Source organism: Mus caroli, chromosome 2, assembly GCF_900094665.2.
Source record: "Mus caroli chromosome 2, CAROLI_EIJ_v1.1, whole genome shotgun sequence".
In the NCBI taxonomy this organism is placed as follows: domain Eukaryota; kingdom Metazoa; phylum Chordata; class Mammalia; order Rodentia; family Muridae; genus Mus; species Mus caroli.
Window position 1 is genome coordinate 24419654 of NC_034571.1, and position 11197 is coordinate 24430850.

Genomic DNA, 11197 nt, shown 5'->3' on the forward strand with positions numbered 1-11197 from the left:
GGAACCCAATATCCCGCCAAGTAACTCAGGGTCCAGTAGCAGGACGAACACGTGTGTGCCTCCAGGCAGCAAAGGCAGGTTCCAGCAGTAGGTAGGCGTGACAGGATGAATGAGCTGGTAGCTCCACCTTTGAGCAAGCAGGTTCCAGGCTGGGGGAAGGGAGGCCACAGATCTGGGTGCTGTGTACCCTGGGGAAGGGCCCTTGGTTTGATGCCCCAGACCACAGAAGAAAATCCAAGATGATTGCTGACGTCAACCTTTGGCCTCTACACACATGTATCTACACATATGCAAATGCACACACCACACACGAAAATGAGAAATTCATACCAGAGAGAAATGGAACAGAGAACCAGGTTCTTTGAAAAGATGAACAAAATCGACAAGCCTTTAGTTAGATCCACAAAGGAAAACAGAGGACCTGAGTCACTCCAGCTTGGAAGCGGGAGCATTGCTACCAGCTGTGCATCAGTCAAAAGAAGGCCTCGGCATCCTCAGACACCAGCAAGAGACCAGGGGTGTGCTCAGCCAGGAGCAGGGCTGGAGACCATGGACAAGCTTGGCCTGGGTGCTTCCTCCATCACCCTACACAAGGGGCATCTGGAACAGGCAGGTGCTGAACAGCAAGTCACAAGGGGCTGGGGAAGGGAGGTGGAGGCTTGGTGTTAGAGGGTCCAGCTTCTGTCTGGATGGTAGAAACAGGTAGTGGCATTGGTGATACAATGTGTCATTGTCCTGAAAATGGTCCAATTAGCCTAAGACTTGTGTGCCACCACAGCTTGTTAGTTAGCATTTCTCATTGTCTGTGAGGGCTGTGTATGCATGGAGGTCAGAGGACAACTTCATGGAGTCGGTCCTCTTTCCACCTTTACGTGGATTCTGGGCTGGCACTCGAAATGTCAGGCTTCCACAAGGTGCCACCTGCTGCTTGCTCAGCACCATGCTGACCTGGTTAGCACAATTTTAAGAATTTGACACTTGCTTTTTTTTTGGTTTTTGGTTTTCAAGACAGGATTTCTCTGTGTAGCCCTGGCTGTCCTGGAACTCACTCTGTAGACCAGGCTGGCCTTGAACTCAGGAATCCACCTGCCTCTGCCTCCCAAGTGCTGGGATGACACTTGCAGGCTGAACACCATGTTGCATCCCTCAGAGGATGATGGAGTGGAGGCTAACCTGAGATAGATAGCAAAACTCAGGTTTAAAATTATCTCCTTTAAGATAAGTAATTATTCCAAGCTGTAGTTCCTAGGCCTGGCTTCTCGGAAAGCTGGTGGCAGAGGAACCCTTGGGCCCAGCATTTGAGATCAGTGTGGGCAATACTGCAAGACCTAAGTTCCAAACAAAAGCCTCTTGTAAGGATGGTTTCCTGACCAAGAGAAAACTGTCCCACATCTATGGCAAATTTTGTCAGTTAAGAGACAAGTAGACTTCAAAGTCCTTTGTAAAAGTGGAAGGAGGAGGCTTAGCAGACATGTGGGACACTGGCCAAGCCCTTTCCTAAGGCCAAGACACTCCAGCTAACCTTGTTAGGGTTCTGTTCCCTGCTGCACCATGCCTGGGAAAGCCCTAGTGCAGTGCTTAAAGCTGTAGGGTGCCTCTTCCCCTTAGCATCCATGTGGCCCATAAAGCAGGTTCCAGCTTCCTATAGCTGCTTGTGCCTCAAGAGAGGCCCTGCCTCTCTGCCACACACGGCTAGCTAGGGCTGGAGGATGCCCCTAATAGACGGGCTCTTCCAGGATCTCAGGATGCTGCTGCTTGCCTCAAAGAGCCTCCCCTCCCTCTCTACTACACTACTACTGCCCCACCCCAAAGGCAGTCCTTTGATTTCTGCAGCCTGGGGATTGGAGGGGATGGGCCAAGTGCCTGTCACCATTGATGGGGTGTCCCTTCTTCCTCCAGACTGTTTCAGGAGCAAAGACCAAATTATCAGATAGTGAGGGCTGAGGCTTTATTGAAGGAGAGCTAATAAGAGCAGGACCCTGGGACCAAGGCTTATAAGACTTTATTTATGTATGTATTTTATGTATATGGGTACTTAGTCTGCATGTACATCTGCACACCAGTAGATGGAGTCAGACAGTTGTGAGCAGCCATGTAGGTGCTGGGAATTGAACACAGGACCTTTAGAAGAACAGTGAGTGCTCTTAATTCCTGACCCATCTCTCCAGCCCCAGCTTATAAGACTTTAGAAGCCAATGATGGCAGGCATCTGAGCCTCCACAGAGTCATCTGTAGGTGGGACAGGAACAACCTGGGAGTCGTCTGTAGGTGGGACAGGGGCAACCTCTGAGTCATCCTCAGGGGGAGTGAGGGTGTCCTGGTCACCAGTCACTGTGGGCAGCACCTCGAATGTCACAGCCCAGAACTTCAGGAACTTTTCTCTCAGGTGCTCCTTCATGGAAGCGCTGGTTATCGTCTTAGTGATGTCCAGGTAGTTGCCATTCTCCAAGGTATAAGGGTACCAGTGTGTGGGCACAGGTGAGTTGCCCATGTTGGGGTCCCTGCAGAGTGAGAAGAGACTGAGTAGGGGCCTGCAAAGAGACTGGAGGCCCGTGCTCCCAGACAGCTCTGCACAGACAGCTTGGACATCCAAGCCAACCTTTCACGGCTCAGTCATGGTGAGCACGTGCTTCACCCTGGGGCTGGGTCAGCAGTTCTTCTGCTCATGTGCAAGCTAGCTACCAAAGCTTGAGGATAAATAAGAAGTTTGCCCAAGTGAGAGAGCAGGCCTACAGTGCCACAGTGACAGAGGAGCCCTCAAGTCTGCTGCCCTTGATCCTGGGCTCCACCACACATCTTACCCACTCCTGGCAAAGTTGGTCCAATAGGCGATCATGGCCTTGGAGACAGCCCTATCTTGGGGCCGGTAGCCCAGTGGGGTGGCAAAAGGCTTTCCAAAGACGTACTGGAGGTCATCAGCATGGTCTGCCCCCATCCATTTGGGGTAGATAGGCATCCGTGAAGGGTGGGAAAACAGGTAAGAATAGGTCTTGGCGCTCCTAAGGGAAGCAGAGGCATCTGTGTGGGTAGGGGGCTCCCTTGGGAGGTATGCCCTGGAGAGAGGCCAGGGGGAACGCGCAGGGCCTGGAGGACCCCAAGACTCATCAAAAATCGAGGGTTTGTTTGTTTGTTTGTTTGTTTGTTTAAGATAGGGTCTCTCTATGTAGCCTTGGCTGGCCTTGAACTTACTGTGTAGACCAGACTGGCCTTAAACTCACAGAGATCTGCCTTCTGAGTGCTGGGATTAAAAGTGTGTGCCACTTGGGCTGGAGAGATGGCTCAGAGGTTAAGAGTACTGACTGCTCTTCCAGAGGTCCTGAGTTCAATTCCCAGCAACCACATGGTGGCTCACAGCCATCTGTAATGGGATCTGATGCCCTCTTCTGGTGTGTCTGACAGCTACAGTGTACTCATATAAATATAATAAATAAATCTTTGAAAAAAAGAAGTGTGTGCCACCACGTCCCGCTCTGAACTAGAGTTCTTGATAATAAGGGAAAGAAAGGCTGTAGCCCACATCCAGTGTTTGTGTCTCCACCCTACAGTATTCAGAAACCTCCTCCTTCCCCTAATCCAGGGTCAAGGGTCATTTGTTTCCCACCAAAACTCATATTTCTCACATGACTAGACAAGGTATATGTTTCTATTATACTTTTAACCTTGACTGATGGGAAGCCCAGAGCTATGTTCATTGTTTAGTGAGCCAAGAGAACTAGGCAGTCCTCTCACGAGCCTCCCCGGGCCAACCCCTTCCCAGAACCTCACTTGGCATGGGCTCTGTGCTGGGCCAGCGCCATCTCTGTGGGGATCAGGAAGAGTACATCAGTCTCAAAGGCCACCACTGTCTTCTTCATGTTCTCCTGGGACGGGTCCTGGGCCCAGGACTCAGTGTAGATGTCAAAGGTGGCTTGGGCCCCCTTCAGCCCCTTGGCGACAGTGTGTCCACTGACTAGCCTGTAGAAGTCCTCCCTGCATGGGGACAATAAAACATGCTGGACTGCGCTGGTGTCCACAGGAGCATGTCTGCCTGTGCTTTCCCCAACACAGCACCCACCTCCCTCCCTCTCGTCCCCCCACTCACTCGGTGACAGTCTGCTTGGTCTTGTCGACAGCGGGCACGTCAATGGTAGCAAATAGGTGGCCGTCCATGTTGTTAATACCCGCTAGGTAGTCAATGTCAGCAGTGTTGTTGTACAGGTTGATGGGGTCATCGGGAATGAAGTCACCATCGATGACAGGGATGAAGGCCAGGTAGTGCACAACAGGGTCTGGTGGGAGAGCCGACAGTTTCTTATACCTTCCAGTGCCTGCCTCTTCTTTCTCTTGGCCTTTTGTATTGATCTCTCCTTTTCTGACCAGACCCAGGTTCCTCAACCCTAGCCCCAGGAACCTTTGGCCACAATCAGCTAGTGATAGGGGTGACTGTCCTGTATGTGGGATGCTGAGCAGTGTGGTGCCCTTCTGGGTATGCCAGGCCAAAGCATTCACAGACTCTGTCTCATGAGCACATGAAGAGTCCACTGCTCCATAGACCGTGACTGTCTGGTCTGCCTGAGCATCCCTGTGCCCTCCCTCTTTCCTTGTTATACCTCCACCAGGGATGAGGTGGCTTGCTGGCCACCGTGGGTAAGGCCTGCCTGCCCCCCAGGCTTGCCAGCTGGTCTGTGCTCTAGCTCAGCAGGCAGAGACCCTGGCTTTCCTTCAGCCCAGCACAGCCAGGCTTTCTTCAGTGGCTCTCCAAATAAAATCATCTGTTTGAGTGGCAGAGGTGCTCAGTGGTAGAGTGTCTACCTATTATGCGCACAGATCATGCTCAGACTGCTAGATTTGCTTTGGAAGGGTAAGCAAAGAAAAAATCCAATGTCCTAGGCTAGCAGGCCGGTTCTCCATGTTTGCTGGTGGCAGCTCCAGCTGGAAGGACCGAATATTTGGGAATTTACAAGTGATTGACACATTTACAAGTGATTGACACATTTACAAGGAAGCTTAAGAGTTATCTTCCAGCACAGTGGCCCTGGGTCTGGGTCTACACATCTCCCTGAAACCATGTGTGGGTTTCTGCTGTCTGGGACTCATGTTAGGCTTCTCTCTGCCCCTCCCGACCTCCCTCCCTTCCTCTTCCTTTTTTTCCCTCCCTCCTTCCTTCATTTCTACCTTTCTTTATTTTTTTTTAAAAAGACAGTCTCACTATGTACCTCTGGCTGACCCCTCACTAAGAAGACCGGGCAGCAGAGAGAACCCACAGAGATCTGCCTGCTTCTGCCTCCCAAATGCTGGGATTAAAAGTGTGCACCTGGCCATGTATGGCTTCTTAGAAGTCCCTGGAGTACTGGAAGACATCTCTTTCCTATTGGGGCTTGCTAGGGGGTAGAGACAGGCCCAGTGTGGCACTTGTCTGTCTTCTTCAGGAGCTCAGCCTTGCCCCACAAGGGCTTTCCTCTTCCTCCCTACATGCCTCCTACCCAGGAGCATCACTCACACTCCTGCTTTTTCACGGGCAACTTGTAGGCCAGTGTCAAGGCCCGGGGATCTGTGATCTTCAGACACGCAGCCATCTTGCCAGTATCCTCTGTGGGGCATCCCACCTTCTCTGCAATCTAGGGAAAGGCAGAGGCAGGAGGTTAGAGAAGGCCAGCATCGAGGTTTGGAATGACTAAAGGGCAAACAGAAGGTCCAGGGCAGCACAGGAATGGGAAAGGTCCCCTCCCTGCCTACTCCTATCCTGCTGTGCTCACCGTTTTGGCCCAGAAAAGTGGGTTCTTCTGGATGGCCCAGGGGCTCAGTGCCACACCACTCTGACTGATGGCTCTCCGGATGAGACCCTTGTTGTATGGGGAGAGGGTCTGCAACACCCAGAAGTTCTGTCAACAGGCTGCACCTGGGCCCAGGGCTCCCAGCCACACCCTGCTCTGACCATTATCCTAGACCCCATTGGCTCCCTCCCTTAACCTTGGGGTCAGACTCCTCCACACCAGAGGGCCCCAGACCTGCAGAGAGACACTGGCAGCTCCAGCAGATTCCCCAAAGATGGTGATGTTATCAGGGTCCCCCCCAAAGGCTGCAATGTTCCTCTTCACCCAGGCGATAGCCATGTGCTGATCTCGAAGACCAAAGTTCCCTGAGGGTGAGGGGAGAGCCTTCATCAGGAGGGCCCTCAACTAAAGCTGGAGGAGGTTAGAGATTGGCGACCTAGAGATTAACAGTCAATGTGCCCGTCCCCAGGAGGGCAAATGGTGGATCCTCAGGAGGCTGAGCTTAAAGGGGAGTAGCGGTGGGGTGGGGGTGGGGGGTCAGGAAGGTGGGAGGTGTGGCTCGTCCTGACTCCATTCTGCACATTTCCTCCTACTGTCTGTCTTCCCTTTGGCATCTTTCCTATGGTATCTTTTCAGGGCTCAACTTGAATCTCTGCCATTCTGTCTGTTTCTTGGCCTCTCTCATTTCCCGGTGGCTGCCTCAGGCTCCCCTGTCCCATAGTTTAGCTTCAGTACCCCAACTCTGTGAAGACGGTGCTGGGCCTTCCCTCGGCTGTCAAGTTAGAAGCTTCTAAGGTGCGTCTCTCTGCATTCACTATTCCCGCTCTTACAGTCAGAGGCTCCAACATACCTGGAAGGTTAGCATCCCCGGTGCTAAGGAAACCCAAGGGTCCAACACGGTAGTTGAAGGTGACCACAATGACGTTGCCCCGAGTGGCAATCTCCTCCCCGTCATACAGGTAGTTTTTGAGAAAATTGGCCCCTTGGCCAGATCCCATGAGGAAGGCACCTCCATAGATCCAGACCATCACAGGCAGGTTGTGGGACACTGAAAGGGGCAGACAGGGACTTCAGACACCAACAGGTTCTCTCCCCAGACAGCTCAGTAACCCTGTTGGAGCAGGTGCTCAGGCAGGGCTGTGAGGATCAGCAGTTGGCACCCCCTTCTTGCCTCAGTGCTGATTTCAGGGCTGTTGAGCTTGACAACACCAAATGGAACCCAGACCAGGGCTTGGAGTTCTGGGGTGGAGGTGGGGTGGGATTCTCTGGGAAACTGGGATCCATACCCTGCTTCCTGCCCTGGGGGACCCAGATATTGAGGTAGAGGCAGTCTTCTTGCCCATAGGTGTTGTCCTGGGTGATGGTGGCCTGTAGGCATCGTTTCTTGAAGTTTGTAGCCTTCAGTGTCCCTACAGTGAGAGAAGGGCAAGGTGTAAAGAGAACCAGCCAGGGCCAGCCCAGCACCCAGCACTCAGCACCCACCTTGCCAGCCAGGGTGACGCTGAGGATTCTCCAAGGTCTTGGCGGTAGCAAAGGGGATGCCCTTGAAGATGTCAACAGAGTCACCACCCAAGAGACTGAGCTTCTTGTTGATGCCCTCCACGAAACCGCCTTCGGTGTACACAGCACCCAACTGTAGGCGACACAGGGCAGGGTCAGATGGGCTTCTGCATGGCTAGCCTGAGTCCAGAGTGGCTGACGGAGCGGGCTCCAGGGTGCTAGCAGGTCCTCTGCCAAGTGCTGGAGGGGCTGATTCCCTTTCCTCCCAGGCCCTGGCACATCCTCCTTCAGGTATCTGAGGCTACTTCCAGCCACGTCTGCTAAGCTGGAGTGACAGTCTAGATCTCGGCTAAGACCTGGGGCCTCAATTTCCCCATAGGTAAGATGGGCCACCGCACCTTCCTCTAAGGCTTGATGGCTGTCAGAGGGAAGGCCTGGCCAACTACAGACAGTGGTGGATGCTCAGTGCTTCCAGAGGGTTTCTAACATTGCCATAGGTTTCTGAGATCTCTCTCTCCTTCCCCCACCTCTCCCCACTGCCTTCCTAGATGGGCATGGAACTGGTGGCCCCATGCCCGGGTCTTCACAGGGCCAATCAGTACTGCTATTTGGTGTCCAGCTCAACCTGAGGCCTGGAGTCAGGTCCTCATCTGCCTACTATCCCCGCAAACTGAAGTGCAGGGGCTTTCCCACCGCAAGTTGTTTTGTTGAGATGAGGCTGTCTAACCTCTGTGCAGTGCATGTCCCCTCCTGTCCTGCCTGCATCAGTCCAGGGCACATGCAGGAGCAGCTCCGCTTACTTGGCAGTGGTGATAGTATGGCCTCCTGCTTCTCCTCTGTGCAAGGTTTCAGGTAGGGGGAAGTAGGTGGCCTGTAGCTGCAGGCCCAAGCTGGCATCCCAGAAGCCCTCTAAGTCCAGGCTGATGGACTCCCTACTATATTGGGTAAGGAAACTGAAGAGAAGAGCCAGGGAGACAACACAGATCATTGGGGCATCTAAGGTTCTTGGTTACTGGGAGGAGTCAGAAAGCCAGCTTAGGGATGTGTGTGTGTGTGTGTGTGTGTGTGTGTGTGTGTGTGATGCCACCTCTCAGAAGTGTGTCTGTTCGGTAATGGTTGACTTGAGTGCCCCGGGCTGGGCCAGATGCAATGATCCTGGCCAGTGGCAGGACGGTGTGCTGGCGGTGGAGCAGTAGGGGGACAGTTAGGTCCTTCTAACCGCCCCCCCCCCAAAAAAACCTCTTCCAAGAAAGAAAACAACTTCCTTCCCATGGCAAGAGCCCTGGACCGAACTGTAACATCCAGGCTCCAGGAGGGTGACTCTGAGGATTCTCCAGGATGGTCTCCAGGGTCCAAGAAAACAAGACAAGGGCCAGAGAACTAAGGCTGGAGCGTTTGGGTGAGTTGCTGGGGCCCCTGTGCAGAGACTTATGCCCTCTTCCTGCATCTGTTGAGCTTTCTGTGACTCGTCCTCACACTCCCAAGAAGGGTGGTTAAAGGGCAGATGTTACAGGCACCCTAGAAGAGCTGGTGCAGCTCCTCAGGGCACATAGCGGGTAGGGGGTAGGTCTCACCCCTTCTCAGGGAGAGCAGGAAATGGAGGGCACTTGGGAGCCAGAGCCCTGATTTGGAACAGACATTTCAGGTTCCTATTTAAGGACAGGATGTGGTTGCTGTGTAATGTCAAGCAAACTGCTTCTCTGTTGGCAGGAGACCCCTCTAGAAAAGGAAAAGCCAGGGTCTGTGGGGAGGCTTGCCAGACTAGGCATACCTGAAACCACAGATCACTAGTGGGCTTCTAGTATAAACCTTTCAAACAGTGCATGGGACATTCTTACATAAAACTGCTCCTGGTGTGAGACTCCGGTGCAGTTTTGCATGTTGCACTGGGCTTCATGTGAATAAGACAAACTGGGTGTCTCAGGCAGGACCAGAGCTTGGAGTGCTAGTGGGCTCGCTGGCCTTTTCATGTCTTTCTGTACTCTGTCTCCCACCCTCCAGGCTCTGTCCCAGTTCCCAGATCTTAGTGAATGAGAGAGGGCTGTAGTCCCTTGTAGGGTTCCAGCTTACCTTTGCAGCACAAGCCGCTGCCAAGCAGCAGGTGAGGCCAAGAAATAGAACCTCCAGGCGCCCCATGGTGAGTGTCTGCCTCTAGGCGGCCTTCTCTCCTCTTCTCCAGTATTTATGGAGCTGGGGCCAAGGTCATGTGTGTGCATACCATATATACACAGACACACAGGTGTGGGATGGTCCATTTTTTCCCAGGTCAGGCTGGCCCTGAGCACCCGGAGTGGTGCCCACAGTGCACCTGTGTGGGTTACTGCCCACCTGGGAGCAGAGGCAGGTGGCATGGATATTGTCGAGAGGGTGCCTCCCAGGGCCAACTCTGGCTGGGTGTTCTGCATAGAACCCTGTTCTATCAGGGTTCAGTTAGTGTCACCTTCAGAAAAATGGGTGGGCTTCATCTTGAGGTACTGAATGCCCCTTATCTCAGTGGAGAATCTATGAAGGACTCCTGAGCCAAAGGTGGCTGCATGCTACTGGGCCCTGGTGTGGCTGATCCTTGGTAACGAGAGAGAGAGAGAGAGAGAGAGAGAGAGAGAGAGAGAGAGAGAGAGAGANAGAAAGAGAAAGAGAGAGAGCCAGCCAGCCCAAGTAATGCACTAGGCTATGGGGCAGTGCAGGCTGCCCTGGCAGGGGACGACATAGTGGCACAGATGGAAGGGGAGCTCCCCGAGCCAAACCTGGCATGGTTCACTTACCAAGGCTTGGCGGCCTCTTCAGAGAAAGGGTAGTGTTTCATGTCTGAGCCTCACTAGGGGTGGATGGGGCTCCCTGAGAATACCAGGCAGAAAGAGACAAAGCCCAGAAGGAATGGAGGCATAGAATGACGGAGGGAGGGGGAAAGGACTGGACCTGGAGGTAAAGGCCAGAAAGAGGTCATCAGAGAATAGGCCACCATCTTAGGGATGTGTCCCTTAGCTACCGGGAAAAGATTATCCTGACGCTAGGTCATAAGCAAAGTCTGAAGAGGCTCCCTTTAAGGTGTTCAGCTGCCTTGGATAGACACCTGGAAGGCACTGCAGCTAGTCAGGCATAGCCAAGTTTTCCCAGGCCAGCAGCCCCTCCCCTCTGGGAACCCAAGTTCCCAGCTCAGATCATAGCTCCACTTGTACCAGAGCACTATGTTCACTAGTGTGTCGGTGTGCTCTGCCCAATCCAGCGTGCAGGTCTCCATGGTGCACAGTAGGTGTGCAGATGAGTGGGGGTGGGGGCAGGAGGAAGCTGGGACACAGCAGAGGTGGGGTAGCAGGAAACAATTGGGTGTGATTCTGAGAGCCAGAGCTAAAGGCAGTTCTGTACTGGGGAGTGCGGGCTTGAGACAAGGCATGGGGCCATGGGCATACAAGTGGCTACTCTGTACCCAGCTTGGTCAAGAAGGAGAGCCCCCATGTCCACGCCCCAGCAATGGAGTGACTCTGCAGTGATACACCCACAAGGATACATCTCTGTCACACAGCCCAGTAGTGTTGGCCTGCTGCTGACACTGGATAAATTTGATTCCAGGGCCACAGCTGGGTGCTCAGAGCCTACAGTCTCCTCAAAGTCTGGGCTGAAGGCAGCAAAGCAGACTGACAGAGGGACCACAAAGACGACTAGCCCCACCAACACAGATACACCGGGACATAGGCGAGGAATTTTAAAGGGTTTGAGGGGCAGGTGAATAGGTTCAAGAGAAAATGTTTCCTAAGAAACAAAACCCAGCAACCTTGATAACACACCAAGCAGAAGCCACCACAGCCCAAGCCAGGCCTGCTGTTGCCAGAGTGCTTGGCATGGCAAGGGCAGGGTCTGCAGTTCCCAGGAGACAGCTTACAGGATGCAGTGGGGCCAGCGTGGGTCAGCGAGTGGCCTGGGTGAGCACAGCTCCCTTCAGACACCAG

At 53.4% G+C, this 11197-nt stretch overlaps 1 protein-coding gene across 1 annotated transcript; it reads right to left on the bottom strand.

Moving 5' to 3' along the window:
* Nucleotides 1–1985: 1985 nt before the first annotated feature.
* On the bottom strand, nucleotides 1986–9430 carry Cel (carboxyl ester lipase). The gene is made up of 11 exons (XM_021156630.1): nucleotides 9324–9430; nucleotides 7236–7386; nucleotides 7040–7162; nucleotides 6604–6801; nucleotides 5988–6118; nucleotides 5736–5843; nucleotides 5480–5597; nucleotides 4082–4268; nucleotides 3766–3969; nucleotides 2802–2999; nucleotides 1986–2501 (listed from the first exon to the last, which is right to left on the bottom strand). The coding sequence occupies exons 1-11, from the start codon at nucleotides 9387–9389 to the stop codon at nucleotides 2186–2188; spliced, it is 1800 nt and encodes a 599-aa protein (XP_021012289.1). The 5' UTR covers nucleotides 9390–9430; the 3' UTR covers nucleotides 1986–2185.
* Nucleotides 9431–11197: the final 1767 nt, after the last annotated feature.

Coding starts and splice junctions, on each gene's coding strand:
- Cel (XM_021156630.1), bottom strand. CDS start 9,389: ATGGGGCGCCTGGAGGTTCTATTTCTTGGCCTCACCTGCTGCTTGGCA. Junction 7,387..9,323: donor CAGCGGCTTGTGCTGCAAAG/GTAAGCTGGAAC, acceptor TGTCGCCTACAG/TTGGGTGCTGTGTACACCGA. Junction 6,802..7,039: donor CCCCCAGGGCAGGAAGCAGG/GTATGGATCCCA, acceptor TGCCCCTTTCAG/TGTCCCACAACCTGCCTGTG.